The following is a 16,978-nucleotide window of genomic DNA, read 5'->3' as shown; positions in this document are numbered from 1 at the left end:
ACAAAGTGGTTTAATCGTATAATCTATTTTTAAAAAAGAAAAAGACTCTTCAATTACGGTCAAACACGCTTGTCTCTGTGTGTATTTTATTTTTCACTTGATCTGTTATTATTACTATTATTTTTATATTTTAATAGAAGTCAAATTCTGGCTAGATTTGAGGATTCAACACTGTTTCTAATCATGACATCAAGACGTTTCAATGAGAAATTTATATACATGGTTAATATACTGATATTCTTATTATTCAAGTTTTTCATTTTACGAGATTTTTTTTATATCAAGGTTCAAATTTGAAACATTTGATTAAAGATAAAACAACACGTGCATGTATGAGCAAAATATATATTTTTAACCTCATCACAAATATAAATATACCATTTTTCCAAGAAACAGAAATCTCTAATTATTAAAGGCAAAAATATTTTAATTATTCCACCACATATCTCACGCTACTATCGATTAACCAATTAATTTATTACAACTAAAAAGTAAGAAACTAACAAATGGTTAAAAATAAAATAAAATGAAGATGCTAAGCAATTTCCATTTCACACAATTATCGAGAAAAAGGTCCAATCAACCTTACCACTTGAGTGTAAATAATAAAGGAAGACCTATATAAATAGGCCAAATTATATAAGATATATACTTTCTCTGTTTCAATTTATTTGACCAATATTGACTTATCATAAAATAAAATAAAAATTAAAAAAATTGATCTTATAATCTTAAATTAAAGATATATCCAAATATTATTTAATTTTATGATCTTAAATATGATATTGAAAAGTTAGAATTAAAAAAATAAAAAAATAAAAAAAAGTCTTCTGTATAGAAAGAAACTAAAAATAATATGTCAAACAAAGGAATATGTTTAATTGAATACGTATATACATTTATTTCTTAGATTTCATCCCTTAGAAGTCAACCTAAGTATAGAAGTCAACTATTTTATAGTACAACTAGATATAACTCCAACTTCCCTACTACCTTCCTTTTTGCCATTATAAATATCAACCAATCTTTCCACTCTAAATATTCCATGCATTAGCATAACAATAATCTAAGCTATTTATATATACCTTTTTCTTTCTCTCCTTTTTCTCCCTATATTTCGAATTCTCATTAACTAGCACAAAATCACATACAAATTAAGCGAGTATCAAATGGAGTCGCAATCTAATTATGTTCCGAAATGGACCCCTAGTCCCAATCGATCGCCTCATAGACGTAACGAATCGGAGACAAATGAAAGCGTTATTTCGGAAGATATTCCTAATTTTAACAACATTAATATTCCAACAAAAAATTTCCCATTTACACCAAATATTGGTTCAATTGAAGCACCATCTCTAAGGGTTGATTCTGAAATAAAAAGGTCAATAGAGATGGAAAGTACTTATTCTCATGAGGCACCTAAACAAATTAGTGTTACTAATCCTATGGTTAGTAATACTAATTTTGGTTATGATGATGATGTGGCTTTGAGTGGAAAGTTGATTAATGAAGGAATTTATTTAACATGGAAAGATTTATGGGTAACTGTGCCTGATAAAAAAAGTGGGAGAAGAGCTATTTTGCAAGGGCTTACTGGTTATGTACAACCAGGTGAAGTTTTGGCAATTATGGGTCCTTCTGGTTGTGGCAAATCAACTCTTCTTGATACTCTAGCAGGTATTTTTTTTCTCGATTTAATCATCTGATATTCGAAATTTATTGACTCATGAATCTAAATTTACCAGGGGGTTAAAAACCTCTCCTGTCTTGAAGCTTGATATGATATTCTAGTTAGAGGTAAAAAAACATGATTCCCTATGTTGATTATTTTGATGCTATAGGAATTGGTCGATCTAGTCCAGAGAATAATTTTAGAAAGAAGATTGTTGAATTTATTGATGATGAATGTTTTTTTCTAATTTTAATTTATGTATCTTACTTTTCTATTTTATTTTATTTTTGTAAATGTTTAAAAGTGTAATAATAGGTTAAATTTAGGAGATTTTGCTTTAAATTATTGTTTTATTTATGAACTACTCCACATACTATATAAAGGATGATTAAGGGTCCACATATTTTGACTTCAAACATCAACTGCTTGAGAATCTTCCATTAATTGTTGTTTGGTATAAGAGAATGTTTTAAGTCCACTAGAAAGAGACCTTTTTTTCACATTTGGTATTTGGTTCTATTTTTTGGGATTTTAATTAATCAGAATTTATATTACGTGTTAAGAAAAAGAAAAACGTTCTGTGACAAAACTTCTTAGATTGTTTCCTTAAAATTAAAATTTTAATTAAAAATATATGGATTCTATCTATTGCATAAGACAGAGAAAAAACAAGGATTGAATTTTTAATTTTGTAAAATAAAATTTAAAAATTAAGTTTGTTAATGCGATGGACATAATATAATTGCAGGGAGATTGGATTCGAACACAAGACAAACAGGAGAAATCCTCATCAATGGTCGTAGACAATCACTTGCTTTTGGCACTTCGGTACGACAATTAATATCTCACCTTTCTTTTTTCGAGTTTAATTTCTATATACTGTCAACATAACTTTTTTTTTTTCCTAAAAGGCATACGTAACGCAAGATGACACATTGATGACAACCCTAACAGTAAAAGAAGCAATTTACTATTCAGCCCAACTCCAATTACCGGATTCGATGTCGAGATCAGAGAAGAGAGATAGGGCTGAACAAACAATAAGAGAAATGGGTTTACAAGATGCAATAAACACAAGAATTGGTGGATGGAGTGTTAAAGGGCTAAGTGGTGGACAAAAAAGAAGAGTTAGTATTTGTATTGAAATATTAAAAAGGCCCAAACTATTATTTCTTGATGAACCAACAAGTGGGCTTGATAGTGCTGCTTCTTATCATGTTATGAATAAAATTGTCCAATTGGCCAAACAAGATGGAAGAACTATTGTTGCTTCAATTCATCAACCAAGTAGTGAAGTTTTTCAACTTTTTCACAATCTTTGCCTTTTGTCCTCTGGAAGAATTGTCTACTTTGGTAACATTTCTAATGCTAATGAGGTACATATCACATCCTTTTACATACAGGTGTTGAAAAAGCGGGTTGGGTAAAATATATCAACAAAAGACTAATCAAACTTTTTTTTTTTCTTGGTTTTGTAGTATTTTGCTTTGAATGGTTTCCCATGTCCAACTATGAGGAATCCATCTGATCATTATCTAAGGACAATCAACAAGGACTTTGATATTGTAAGTAAAAAAAATATATTTTCTTTGTCATTATTAATTAAAATCAAATTATTAATGTCTATTTGATTTTAATTAATTAGGATATTGAAAAAGGAGTTGGTGGAAAAGCTACTGCTACAGAAGCAATTGATATTCTTGTTAAGTCATACAAGACTTCACAGGGTTGTCAACAAGTTCAACGTAAAGTTTCAGAAATTTGCCAACAGGTTTGTATAATATTAATTATTTTTTGAAAAAAAATATTAATTTGTGATCTAATGAATATTTAATTTGTGTATAGAGTGGAGGAGAAGATGCAAAGAAAGGAAGTCAAGCAGGTTTCATTACTCAATGTATGGTTCTCACAAGGAGGTCTTTCGTGAACATGTATCGCGATCTTGGCTATTACTGGCTACGTTTTGCAATTTATATTGCTTTGTGTTTGTGTGTTGGTACTATTTTTCATGACATTGGACATGACTATGGCTCCATTCAGGTAAATATTGCTATTCATTGTTAAATAGAATTAGCGATGATTTTTTGTTAATCCTGTATTTTTTTTAACGTTTTTCAGGCTAGAGGTTCAATGTTGATGTTTGTTGCTGCCTTCTTGACTTTTATGGCTATTGGTGGATTCCCTTCATTTGTTGAAGATATGAAAGTATATATATGACACTTATTAACTATCTCTATATAATAAATAATTTGTCCATTTATACAATGATACTTATATATTATGTGTCTTTTTTTCTCTAGATTTTCACTCGAGAAAGATTAAATGGACACTATGGTGTAGCTGCATATGTGGTGGGAAATACATTTTCTTCCATTCCTTACCTTATATTAATCTCAGTTATACCAGGCGCTATTGCTTATTACCTCGTCGGATTACAAAAGGGGTTCGATCACTTTGCGTATTTTTCACTAGTACTTTTCACAACCATGATGTTAGTTGAGAGCCTCATGATGATTGTGGCAAGCATTGTCCCCGACTTCCTCATGGGAATCATAACAGGTAAGGATGTCACATGAATATGTTAAGCTAAATTTCAGTACGTAAAAATTAGTTTGGGGGGAGGGGGGCATATTTAATTTTCATGTACTAATTTTGTGATCGTTTGATAATATATAGGAGCTGGAATTCAAGGTGTTATGATGCTTAATGGAGGTTTTTTCAGATTGCCTAATGATCTTCCTAAGCCATTTTGGAAGTACCCAATGTATTACATTGCATTTCACAAATATGCAAATCAAGGATTTTACAAGAATGAATTCTTGGGATTAAATTTCCCTAATGAACAAATTAGAGGGCCAGCCATAATTAGTGGTGAAGAAATATTGAGAAATGTATGGCAAGTGCAAATGGGATATTCAAAATGGGTTGATGTTGCTATATTATTTGGAATGGTAATACTCTATAGGTTCATGTTTTTGGGAATAATTAAGACTCTGGAGAAAGTTAAACCTATGATTAGAGCATTTATGGCTCGTTCTTCCAAAAATCCAACTCATGCTGAAAATCTATACTCTTGATAAAGATGCATTGAGAATTACTATATTTTGTTTGTTGATGTAAAATGTGTACTAAAGTTTATTTGTAGTTTTGTTCAAGACCAATGTCTGGTTGGTCTTTTTATGTACCTACTTTTGCTAGTATTAAAAGTTGGAGTAATTTGTATTTTCGTTAATTGTACTATGGATTAATATATTATCTAGACTTTATTATGTACCTACTTTCTTAGGCCTTTTTTTTTACTACTTCATAAACACTATTCATCATGATCTAGTTGATTGTGCATCTTATCGGGATAAGAGTTATTTGACAAGAGAAAGTGAAGTTTATCCTAAATTTGTCATGTTGTCTCTTTGAATTTCATCTTTTGATATATTACTAATACGCTCTATTTAACATTATTTTTATACACTCTACCAAATGACCCCTTAGAGTAAGGGTAATGTGAGTTAATAACAATACCATTTTTTGGGTTCTCTTATCTTCTTGATGTATGGGATAAGCCAAGCCTTTTGCCATTTCCCTATTGACTAGTCTTGTTAATGCAAGATAATTGTTTAATTCTTAGAAATATGCCTCCTTGGTGTAGTGATATTTGTGTTAATCATTTAAGTATTAACTAATGATTAGTTTTATTTTATGTTTTTACAGAAAATTTGAATCTAAGGACGAATTCTTTTCAAAAAGAGAAAAAAGAAAAGTTTTATATGCACCCATTAAAAAAAATTAAATAGAAAAATTGAGTTTTACAAAATTATTATTTATTTGGATCGGGTGATTAATCTCTAAGATTATGATAGAGTTTCTATACATTTTATCTTCCTCAATCCTACTTTATAAGCTTATATTAGATATGTTATTATTTTGTATTATAAATGAGAGCTATACAATGGCCTTAAATAATTATGTTTATGCAAATATTTCAAATTTGAATTAATTCAATTAGTGACTTTTGCATAATAGTAATATCACAGTCTACTCACTTTTTAAGTTGTTTAATTAAAAAAAATTTAGTTCAATCTCGTCATGCGATTTCAAATTTCACAATTGAAATTTTATATGATGACTTAGAATTTCATATTTGAAATTAAAAATTCCAAACATATGATTAAAAAGTGGATTATTTGAATTTTATCCTTCCAAATATCATATGATTATACTAAAAAGAAAAATAGGAAGTGATTATAATATTAATTAAATAAGTAAAAACTTACATAAATCTCATAGTATTAAAAGCTAATTACATTATATTTTTTAAATTACAAAAAATCTTTAAAATTATACGATGTCTTATACATCAGTAAACTTACGGAGACATAATCATGAATGTATTCGAAAACGGATAGAAATGTATCCGAAAGGAGAGGGACGTATCCAGGCATCGCGTATAGCCGTATACTATACTAATTGTACTTTTATATAAAAGGAAAAAAAATAAAAATAAAAAAACATCAAAACGAAGTCGGGCCGCCCCGTATATGGGTTTAGAGTGTACAATTTAGGGAAGAAAAAAAAGGAGTTGCGGCAGAGAAAGAGAGAGAGAGAAATGGATGAAGAAGAGCATGAAGTTTACGGTGGAGAAATCCCAATGGAGGCTGAAATGGAAGCTGATATGGACAATCATCCTGCCGCCGACGAGGATGCCGTTAAGGTACTCTGTTACATTGTTGTATGATATCTTTTTTTCATGTGATAAAAGAAAAACCCTAATTAGCATTGGATCTAATGAGATTGGAATTGTGAAATTTGAAGGAATTGGATGAGATGAAGAAACGATTGAAAGAGATGGAAGATGAAGCTGCTGCTTTACGTGAGATGCAGGCCAAAGTTGAGAAAGAGATGGGTTCTGTTCAAGGTAAAAAGAATTCACTTTTTCTTTTGCTTGATTACTATATTTTTCTTCTATGCGGAGGAGGCGGAGCTAGAATTTTGAGATTAGTTTTTGTTTTCAAAATGAAATGATATTTGAAAATTAGGGTTGTTTTTGAATTTTTGTGAGTAATTTGGAGTGAAAAAAGCATTTTTGGTGTTCTTAAAGTATCTGAAAAGGTAAAAACAATTGAGTTCTGAAACTATCAGGAATTTATGGTCGAATGTGTTTTCTGGAGTTCTAACTCTGGAATAAGTAAGAAAAATCATGGCCAAACGCCTTATGCCCCCTTGGAAAATGCAATTTACTAGGATAACAACAACATACTGAGTGAAATCTCACAAGTGAGGTATGGGGAGAGTAGAGTGTAGGCAGATTTAACCTCTGCCTCGTGAAAACAGTTAAATTCCAAAATTTTCAGGAATGTTATAACCAAATGTGTTTTACTCCGGAAAGAAGTAAAAATATTTCATGGCCAAACGCCTTACGGCCCCTTGGAAAATGCAATTTTACTAGGATAACAACAACATACCCAGTGCTTTCTCACAAGTGAGGTTTGGGGAGGGTAGAGTGTAGGTAGACCTTACCTCTGCCTTGTGGAGGTAGAGAAGCAATTTACTAGGATATGGATAAATTCTTTTTATAACACAAATAAAAGGTGTGCGTTAGGTTCTACCAAACCCGTAAGCTCAATCATGGCTCTGCCCCTGCTTTTCTATAATTTGGTGTCAATGCTTGAAATCCTATTAATCTACTATGGGAATGTTTGTTGGCTTGTTAAGAAGTGGTTGTAGGTTTAATATTCTGACATTTTCCTTAAAAAGTTGTGATATTTGGGTTATTGGGATCTAAGTAAGGATGCTTTGTTCTGCTAGGGTCTGTGACAGTTACTATACTATCCTTAGAAGTTGAACAATCTTTTTATGTTAAATCCCTAAATAATATGTCTGTAAGAGACTATGAAAAGATGCTTCTTTTCTGGTAGAGTTTGCCACAGTAACTGATGAAACGTCTGGTAGAGTTTGCCATAGTAACTGATCAAACGTTACCCAAAACAATGATCAAGTTTTGTTTGTCTTTGGAAATGCAATAAAACATTACATAATGGAAACGAAAGATTCAATATTTTGTAAAGACTAGTTTATCAGTTGTAGTACCACTAAACTTGCGGGAAGCCAGGAATTGTCAATGAGGCTTAAAGTATACATTTCTACCAGTAATTGGTTGTGATTAGTCTAGACTTAAAATTTTCTATAACCTAACACTGATATCCGTCTGAAGTCGACCCTTAGGACCGCAGTCCTTGAAACTTGGGGATATGGGCCCATAAATACCGGACGTAGTTCTCTTGGTGCAAGGCTCGAACCGTTTTTAGTCACAAGTCCCTCAACCTTTGGCAATTGAACCAAGTTCGGGGGACAATTTTTTTTCTTAATTATTGTTGAAGTTCTATTTTCTGAGTTAATGGTACCAGTTTTAATAAGAGGTTTTATTTTTTAAAATGGATTAAATGTTTTCGGAACCATTTATTTTGCAGATCCTGCTAATGCAGATGCATCCCAGGCAAACCGCGAGGAGGTGGATTCAAGATCAATATTTGTTGGCAATGTAAGAACTAAAATCTATTGTTTCTATTTGGTGATTGAATTCTTGGAGAAGTGCTCTACTTGATTCAAGAATGTTTTCAGATAACTTGGTGTATTCTTAAGTGATTTGTTTGATTTTCCGGTGGAACTGATTTTGTTGATCAAATTTGATAATTTGAACTCTGCCTTGTTAGTTTGCTCACATGGCTAATTCCAAGCATAGATAAATGTACGTTGTGGTAGGCTGACAACCAAATTAAAATTAGTTAATTTATAAATCCTCACAATATCGAATATATTATGATATACTTACCTAGGCTCGTGTTACACCTTTTGAATAGTATAATTAAGCAGGTCCAAATGGAGGGAAATGGATATAGAAGATACTCGTAGCAGATATCAATTGTTTGGTTTTGATGCACAGTAGTAATAATTGTTGTATATTTGATAGTCCCGTTGTTTAATAAAAGTATGAATCTGTATGCAGAAGAAGGTTGTTTATGTAGTGTGACTTTTAATTTGCCGTGCAAGTGCATATTTTATATTGCATAAGCCTATGCTACACTGTCTCTTTTTTCTCTTTTGGCATACCTATGTCAGTAGACCATGGTTTCTGGCAAGGGATGAATGTTGGATCTTGAAAAGAATCTGAGCCTCCAACCCAAACCTCTTACACAAACGATGAGAGGCAAGTTAATTCTCTAACAGCTTCCTCCACATGTCATAGGTTTACATGTTGTGAAGCCCCTGAAAAAGCTGGTGCTTCTAAGGCTTGAACACATTAATTTGATGATAAATATGGTAATGGATTTTATTTATGTGTTATAAATTGAAAATGTATCTATATGGATGTCGGATATGCCTTGGAGTTGAGTTGGAAAGATCAGGCATGGGTTAAAGGACTTAAGAAATGAAAAATAAACCATTTCCTATCATATATATACAAGGAGATAAAACTATGATATTTGTAAGCGGGAAAATAAGTATCCACTTAGTCGTGAGGGTGGAAATACTTGCATATATAAAATAATTGATAACTTAACCCACGCTAAGCCTCACGCTGAAGGAAGGAAGAGGAGGATCAGATTATGACACACAAGAATTATATTAGGCAACTCCACTTCACATAGTGAATATGAAATGTGGGGCCGAAGGAGGAATCTACTTGAACTCTTTGCCCTCCATATTACTGACACCAAGAAAGCTTGGTAGGAGAAATTGAGAGTTGATTTCACAAGAAAAATTCTTGCAGATTAAAAGTAGCAACACCATAATAAGTGTAATCACTACTAGCTTATATTTCAAGGTATCGATGTCACCATGTGTTCTACTTGCTATTTTTTATTACTATTTGAGACGTGCATATTAATACTTGAGAGTTTAAAATGAGGAATGAGCATGAATGATAATATTAGTATATGAGTTGAGCTAATTTTTGACAGATTTGAACCTTAGATTCATGTTTTGGGTTGAATCTTAGAATGAGTCAACCAAGGGTTTAGACTTATGGAATGTAATGGTAGATGACTAGTATCATGTGGTACTTCTCCTTCCCGCTCTGCAAAGCCTGCTTCTGAAGTTTTTCAGTTAGGAGGCTTTAAGTACTTTGGTGGTTAAAGGATCAAGTTTTTCTTAATTAATTACTTGTCGTTGTGACAAGTAAACTTCCTTTTAAATGATAATTTTTCCTTCTCCAAGTTCAAATTAAATAACTTTTCTTTTAAGCATCTTAATTTTATATGACAATCCTTCAATCAAGTGCTCTTTTCCTCCCATATTCAACCTGTCAATTAGACACATCTCCATGCGACTCGTATAATGATCTAGTCAAAATTTTCTCTTAATTTGGAGCTAAACAAACCAAATTCTATTTTGGGGTGGAGGTCGTACTAAACTGTAGTACATTTGGGCAAAGTACATTCTAGTTCCACTATAGTCGGGGAAATCTTTTCCCTACTGAAAGCTGTTGGTATTCTTGAAGGATTGCATATATATTTTTTCATTACATCTACTGATATAAAAGAAGTAATACACCGCATTTCCCTTGGAAGCGTTGGAAGCATGTTTATTCCTAGTTCATGTTTCCTGGCTCTATAAAGTTGCAGTGTCTTGACCCATTTCATTATGAATGTGGTATTAGAACATGAATATCGAAAATGTGAGGGGTGGTCATCTTGTTTGGGGAGGTTGTATTGATGGTTGAAAGCTTCGTTTATTGTTATGCTTGAAAATATAGAACTTGATCTTAACTTGCATCATGCACCATTTTTTTTTGTTTCTTCTGTTGCAATGTCCAAACTTCTTGGTGTAATTGTCTTTTTCCTTTTTGTAATTGTAAGGAATATTTGGTTCTTTCTGATGATCTCTTTGTTTTGGTTTGACTTTGATGCATCTTGAGAGTCATGCCTTGACTTTCTGTCACTATAATCGCAGGTGCATTCATATTTCTGAATAGCGCTGGCACCATAAGTTTTTGATGGTGGAAGAAGTTTTTCTGATTTTAGATATTTCTTTTAAGAGGCATTTTTACCTGTATGTTGACTTTTGAAAAGTTTGAATAAGAAAGACAGCAATTCAGCAAAAAAAAGAAATAGAAAAAAAAAGAAAAGAGAAAAAAGAAAAGAAAAGAAAAAGATTAGAAAGAAGATAAAAAGCATGAAAAAAAAAATATTGTGAAGCTCCACTGGGAAAAAGATGGAATTGAAAGACAATTCCGCAGTGAGAGATAAAGAAAAAGTATGACAAAATGGAAACCACAAAATCATTTTTTTTTGTTGTTAAAAGTACTTTCACCTTAGGTTCAAGTTTCGACCTTCTTGCAAGAAGAAAGATACATTTGCCTATGAAGTGCAAACCCTTTTCATCGGCATGCAAATTCTAGTTGCCGAGTCTGGTTGCTGCAGGCAGCTGGTGGACGTGAGTATTCAGATTTGACTAGCTATTAAGCCTGATATGGTGAGGTGTCATTACTTTGCCTTCGGCCTTATCTTTTATTTCTTCTACGGCTACCAAAACTATCATTCTTGAACTATATGATCTGTTCTTGTCGTGCTTCTATGGTGATCGGCAGTCAGTTTCCATTTGTACCTACACTATTTTTCATTGGGGTGAAAGAACGAGGGTAAGGAGTATTTCTTGTTTGTTTAGGATGTAAATGAGGACCGTCAACATTTTGACTCCAAAGTTTGGCCGACGAGAGAATTATCCTTTGGACTTGTAATTGATTGATGAAAGTTTTTCTTGAAACCACCTTTTAGATCCTTTTAGAGCATTGAAGTCGTTTTTAGTTGCAAAATTTGATTTTACAGCAAGAAAAATGGAAAATATTTTCTGTGTCTAACCTTAGTAAAGCCAGGAAAGCTAAGTGTGCTGAGCTGGATGATCTTTCTCTTGTTTGGAAGGTGTTGGGGCACAAAATTGTTTCTCTTCCTTTATGTGTTGATATCCGGATGTGTATTATACTATAATATCATTATCTTTGGGATCATAGGTTTTGCAAAACTTAACCATAAAATAGATGAAGAATTCTAGCTTTCCATGAAGACTGAAGTGTTGAATTCCTTATTTCATTGTCACTTGCAGTTACCATATCGTGTTTAATAAATTTCATGTGACAGGTTGATTATGCATGTACCCCAGAAGAAGTTCAGCAGCATTTCCAGGCATGTGGTACTGTGAATCGAGTTACCATCCTGACTGATAAGTTTGGTCAACCTAAAGGTTTTGCGTATGTGGAATTCGTGGAACAAGAAGCTATTCAGGAGGCGCTCCAGCTGAATGAGTCAGAACTGCATGGACGCCAGTTGAAGGTGAACTTATTTTTTTCATCTTTTATTTGAATAGAGTAGTTTCTCTTTATCAACCATGTCATGTCATGTTTGTTGGTGGGAGGTGAGATATATAAACACGGAAGGCTCTGCACTAAAGGACTTGGGACATACTGAACAGGTTGTGACAATACACAATCTGTCTTAGAGTAAATCTGTCATTTAATTGTTGTACCTTGCTGATCCTTGTCTTGTCAGACCTAAAACACATAAACTGATTGTGGTTTGCTACAGTAGCATATATGTGGATTACAGTACTCGACTAAAAATAAGATTGGAGTTAGGGGTGGGCATTAAAACCGGACCGAACCGAATTGATTCGGTTCTCCGGTCCTGTTTCGGTTTTGAAGTTGAAGTATTTGGGTTTAACCAAAATACCGAATTATTTTTATATAATTATAAAATATATACTATACACATTTTGAGCCCAAAAAGACCAAACCCAAATACCCAATTCTGCATACAGATCATGTAAGAAGTTTTTGCACGGATTACCCCTATTTTGAAGTGGTCTTTATTTTTTGCGCCTGCTGCTCATTTAATGAAAAATTGTGGACCAAAGTACGCTTATCCATGACCTAATTTCACAAGGCACAAGTTTAGAAATTTTTGTCTTGTCCGGCATAAGTTTTGCAGGAATCAAGTTATCCGGCATAAGTTGTGTAGAAGCCGGAAGGTGAACACTACCTCATAGGATGTTAATTCCTTTTAACTTACGTCTATAGATGACCCTTTCAATTGAGTTATAACTGCAGCACTGTACGTCGATTATAATGTTCCAATAGGTGAGTTTGTCTAATTTGTTCAACTGTAAAATCTTTTATGTTCTCTATTTAGATTATGTGGTTTTGTATAAGTATTATGATTAAATATGAGGTCATACCAAAGAACCAAACCAATTTTGGTTCAGTATATATCAGCGAAGAATCAAAAACATGCTAATTCCCTTTAACTTACGTCTATAGATGACCCTTTCAATTGAGTTATAACTGCAGCACTGTACGTCGATTATAATGTTCTAATAGGCGAGTTTGTCTAATTTGTTCAACTGTAAAATCTTTTATGTTCTCTATTTAGATTATGTGGTTTTGTATAAGTATTATGATTAAATATGAGGTCATACCAAAGAGCCGAACCAATTTAGGTTCAGTATATATCAGCGAAGAATCAAAAACCAAAGTTTTAAATAACCGAATTGAAGAGCCAAATTGACCCTAATTGGAGTAGTAGCTTAAAGGGAGGATATGGTTGTTGTTCAATCAGTCAAACCAAACTACTCGGGCACTTTTATGAAGTTTTAGTTTTCTGATTTTGCAAGCAAATGCCATATTATCTATGACACACTAATACGGTGTTTCCACTGAGTCTTTTCTTATTTGATGTGTTCATATTGTGATTTTCCCTCTATTGCAGGTTATGCCCAAGAGGACTAATGTACCAGGGATGAAACAGTTTCACCCTAGACGTTTCAGTCCTTATCAACCTTACGGATTCAGAAGGCCATATGCACCTGCCCCTTATTTCTATTCTCCTTATGGATATGGGTAAGTTTGATTCAGTTGATTATCTCGCCTCGACAATCAAGTAGATGAATCACACGTATGATTGTTTCGCATTTTGCAGGAAAGTTCCAAGATTCAGGAGGGCTTCACGGTACATGCCTTACTATTAAACCATGCGATATGCTGCTACAAAATCTAATTCAAGCAGTCACTTTAATCATAAAAGATCATGATACTGTATCAACTAGATTTTGCTTGAGACATTATAGCCATTGCCTATCATAAGTTTAGGTATCCTTCATCTGCATGTGATTTTTAGGGAAGTCCCTTCTGTATTAGTATTCTGGAAGCATTTACCGATTTGATAATACATTTTACTTGGAGCATTTCTGCTGCAACTGTTTTGAGTTGGTCTTTAAATTTTTGCCACTAAGGATTCCTTCACCTCTAAATCAGAGGTCTCGGATTTGAGACTTGAGGGAACGTGAAACAATCTTGTAGGGGATGCTTCCTCCAACACAGATACCGGATAATTTTGTATCACTCACATGTTATTGAGGATTACAGTTCTCTTCTGAACAAACAGGGTCAACAATGTTTCAGCACACTTTTCGTTAGGGATCTCTTCTTGAGGGCCTTGGAAGATCACTTAGACAAATGCTGGTAGACCTTGTTGGATTCTAGCTTTCACTTCACAATTTTTTCGTGACAGTAGTGACCGGAAAGCTTGAGTGCACCTCGAGTATTCCACTGGATACTAGGTACCTCCCACCAGCACAAGAATCAGATAACTCTATCCATCAAGGCTGTGCTTAGACAGATGAGATGAATATACGCATGGAATCTTTGTTATATATGAATAGATAGGTAAGTACAGAAAGTCAGGAATGTAATAGAACAGAAAAAGAAAAGAGGAAAAGGTACACAAGACAGAATTCACATTTATACATTGTAGAAAGCAGGCTAACTTTCATATATAGGGTAGTACAATTTTTAGAACTTCTGGAAATTGAATAAGTAAGAATTTGATCGTCAAACCTCAAGGAGATTGCGGCCAATCATATCCAGAGTCCACAACATTTAAGTCATCATAAAACCACATTTCGACATCCTCAATAACTTGATCATCCTCCCAATACACATCAGACATCTCATCAAAGTCATCATCGTCCACATCACCAGCCACAAAATCCCACCGTACATAGCCAGAAGAACTTGAATAGTCAGAGCAATTGTCCCAGCCATTCCCATCATAGCAGTCTACAACAATCGGACCAACCACCTTTAGCTGATGGAATGTCTTCATGAAATCATCATCGAGGTTCACATTCCAACAACCTCTTACATCCAGTAGCTCAAGACATCTGCAGTTTTGAAGTACCTCAATTATGCTTGTTGTACCAACCAACATGTAGGCAATCTCGAGTTGCTTGAGATTTGGCATTGTACTTGATATCGCCAAGGCTTCATCGTCTTGGGATAGCTTGCCAATAACCTCAAGGGGATGCATTGTTCGACGCAAACCAGTGAGACATTTGCAATGCTTCCCTATAGCTTCAAGGGCTCTGGCTCCTATTTTTAAGCAGTAGCTTACATCCAAAAATGTAATGTTCGTGAACATTCCCACAACTTGTTCCACAACGGAATCACCTATTTCACTTTTTGGCAACCGCAACATCTGCAGAAATTTGGCACTTGCAAGCAAAACAGAGAAGGGATTAGACAAATAATGTCATGGTCTTTACTGCTAGATGAAGAGCTCACATAACTCCATCTAAATCACCAACAATCTCAAAGTTCATTCACATCAATTCTGAAACTCTATACTAACTCACTTGATCTTGAAGTACAGTATCTTAAAACGATGTGCAACTTTAAATGTACTATAGACTACTGCAGTAGCTGAGAGATGGAAATACTATCAAGACTGATAATGTACTAACTTGTTTGCAATGAATGAGAAGCTTGAGTCGCGAGAGAGACTGGAAACACAAAGCTTACGCAGAGAGCCACAGCTTCTTGTAATAAGCAATTGAAGCATCCGATCAAGGTTATCAGGGCATCGATTTTTGCTCCATTCCTCAATGTCAATCTCTTGCCAACAATAAGGACCCTTTGCTGCTTTTCCCCATGACTTGCACACCCTTGGGACTATAGTTAATACCTCTTGAAGTGAAAGGTTTCTAAATATTAGCCCAAGTGCATCAGGAATCAATTCATCCCATCGACGAAACTCAAAACTCTTCTCCATCTTAGCTCTTGATTTGCTGCAAAAGTAATGAGATATATTCAGGACAAGATTCTTTCATCATAATAAACCTATTTTATCTCATTGCTTCAATGCTTGAAAGAGGCACAAAGCTCAGAAATTTGGGTAATCAACAGCTATAATTTCAACACATGATAAACAAGATCCAGAAGAAGTGAAAATGTAAGCAATTGACTAGTGAAATCACAAACACAAATCAACAAATATTTAAAAGATGAACTAAACACAAGGCCATAAAAAGAGAGAGAATTCTATAACTAACTATATAACAGAAAAAACAAGATTTCTCAAAATACATCAAATTGGTAAACCATAAAAAAGCAAAAAGAGACAATCTTTACACAAGAAATAAAATGTTAAGAAAAAGATAAAAGGATCAACCTTAAATATTGCCACAGCAAAACACTAAAGCAATGAGATTCCAATGAGTGTTAAATACCCAAATCAGCCAACACCCTTTTGAGAAAAATACTTAAATCAAGAAACAATCATCTAAAATTCTCAAGAAAAGCAAATGAATTCTAAGAATTTCTGTTGCAAAGTACAGCTGAAAAGAAAAAAGATCAAATTTTTACACCAGTAAACAGAGGTATCTGAAGAAACCCAAAATCAAGAACCACAATACTTATGTAACAAAACAGCAACTTCATGCACAAACTCAAAAAATGCATACAAAGAACGAAAGGGTGTCAGTAAAAAAGAGAAAAATGCTCAAAAACAGCAAAAAAAAATAATAGTGTTTACCTAAGAATTTGTACTCTTGGATCTGTCAAATTTACACCGGTTTATCCGCCTAAAATGAAGGGGCAAGAGAATGTGAGTTTTCAGTTAAAATGGTGTTAGTGTTAGGTAGAAGAAAGAAACAAGAAGAGAGACAAAAGAAACAAGATTTGATAACAGGGCTTAAAAAAAAAGGAAAATGTGAAGGTGATTCGAGTATGTGCAGGGGAGATGCATGGGGGTCGTAAGAGATTGACTATGAATGATTTCAAGAACGGTGAAAGTATATGCCTAAAAAACATTGAGGAGAGGTGATTAGACAAGACATAATGCAACTTTCACTTACGGAGGATATGATGGTAAATAAAAGGTTATGAAAAAACAAAAATTAGGATAAGAGGTTAGTTAAATAGTTGAGCGGTGTCTTGTTTGTTCTATTTTACTATTAGTTGTATTACTTTTTGTAGTTTCTTGT

The 16,978-nt window shown here is 33.5% G+C and overlaps 3 protein-coding genes across 4 annotated transcripts; 2 read left to right on the top strand and 1 right to left on the bottom strand.

Annotated features, from left to right (window-relative positions):
• Window positions 1-1,410: 1,410 nt before the first annotated feature.
• Window positions 1,411-4,749, top strand: LOC125831034 (ABC transporter G family member 1-like). Its single transcript, XM_049510224.1, has 9 exons — window positions 1,411-1,677; window positions 2,421-2,500; window positions 2,584-3,048; window positions 3,151-3,237; window positions 3,318-3,443; window positions 3,518-3,712; window positions 3,791-3,877; window positions 3,973-4,231; window positions 4,349-4,749. Exons 1-9 carry the CDS (start codon window positions 1,446-1,448, stop codon window positions 4,747-4,749), a joined length of 1,932 nt encoding a protein of 643 aa, XP_049366181.1. The 5' UTR covers window positions 1,411-1,445.
• A 1,468-nt stretch (window positions 4,750-6,217) lies between these two features.
• On the top strand, window positions 6,218-13,900 carry LOC125831055 (polyadenylate-binding protein 3-like). Of its 2 annotated transcripts, XM_049510246.1 has the most exons (6): window positions 6,218-6,380; window positions 6,482-6,584; window positions 8,137-8,207; window positions 11,803-11,994; window positions 13,426-13,556; window positions 13,636-13,900. In XM_049510246.1, the coding sequence occupies exons 1-6, from the start codon at window positions 6,276-6,278 to the stop codon at window positions 13,682-13,684; spliced, it is 651 nt and encodes a 216-aa protein (XP_049366203.1). In that variant the 5' UTR covers window positions 6,218-6,275; the 3' UTR covers window positions 13,685-13,900. The 2 variants fall into 2 exon arrangements, with proteins under 2 accessions (XP_049366203.1, XP_049366204.1); XM_049510247.1 differs by lacking the exons at window positions 6,218-6,380; window positions 6,482-6,584; window positions 8,137-8,207 and adding an exon at window positions 10,793-11,140.
• A 614-nt stretch (window positions 13,901-14,514) lies between these two features.
• Window positions 14,515-16,675, bottom strand: LOC125831067 (F-box protein FBW2-like). Its single transcript, XM_049510260.1, has 3 exons — window positions 16,528-16,675; window positions 15,458-15,781; window positions 14,515-15,208 (listed from the first exon to the last, which is right to left on the bottom strand). Exons 2-3 carry the CDS (start codon window positions 15,763-15,765, stop codon window positions 14,554-14,556), a joined length of 963 nt encoding a protein of 320 aa, XP_049366217.1. The 5' UTR covers window positions 15,766-15,781; window positions 16,528-16,675; the 3' UTR covers window positions 14,515-14,553.
• Window positions 16,676-16,978: the final 303 nt, after the last annotated feature.

This window comes from Solanum verrucosum, unplaced genomic scaffold (assembly GCF_900185275.1).
Source record: "Solanum verrucosum unplaced genomic scaffold, falcon-dt-bn FXZP01000049.1, whole genome shotgun sequence".
NCBI lineage: Eukaryota > Viridiplantae > Streptophyta > Magnoliopsida > Solanales > Solanaceae > Solanum > Solanum verrucosum.
The sequence above is the reverse complement of the archived record's forward strand: the minus strand, read 5'-3'. Positions and strand labels throughout refer to the sequence as shown.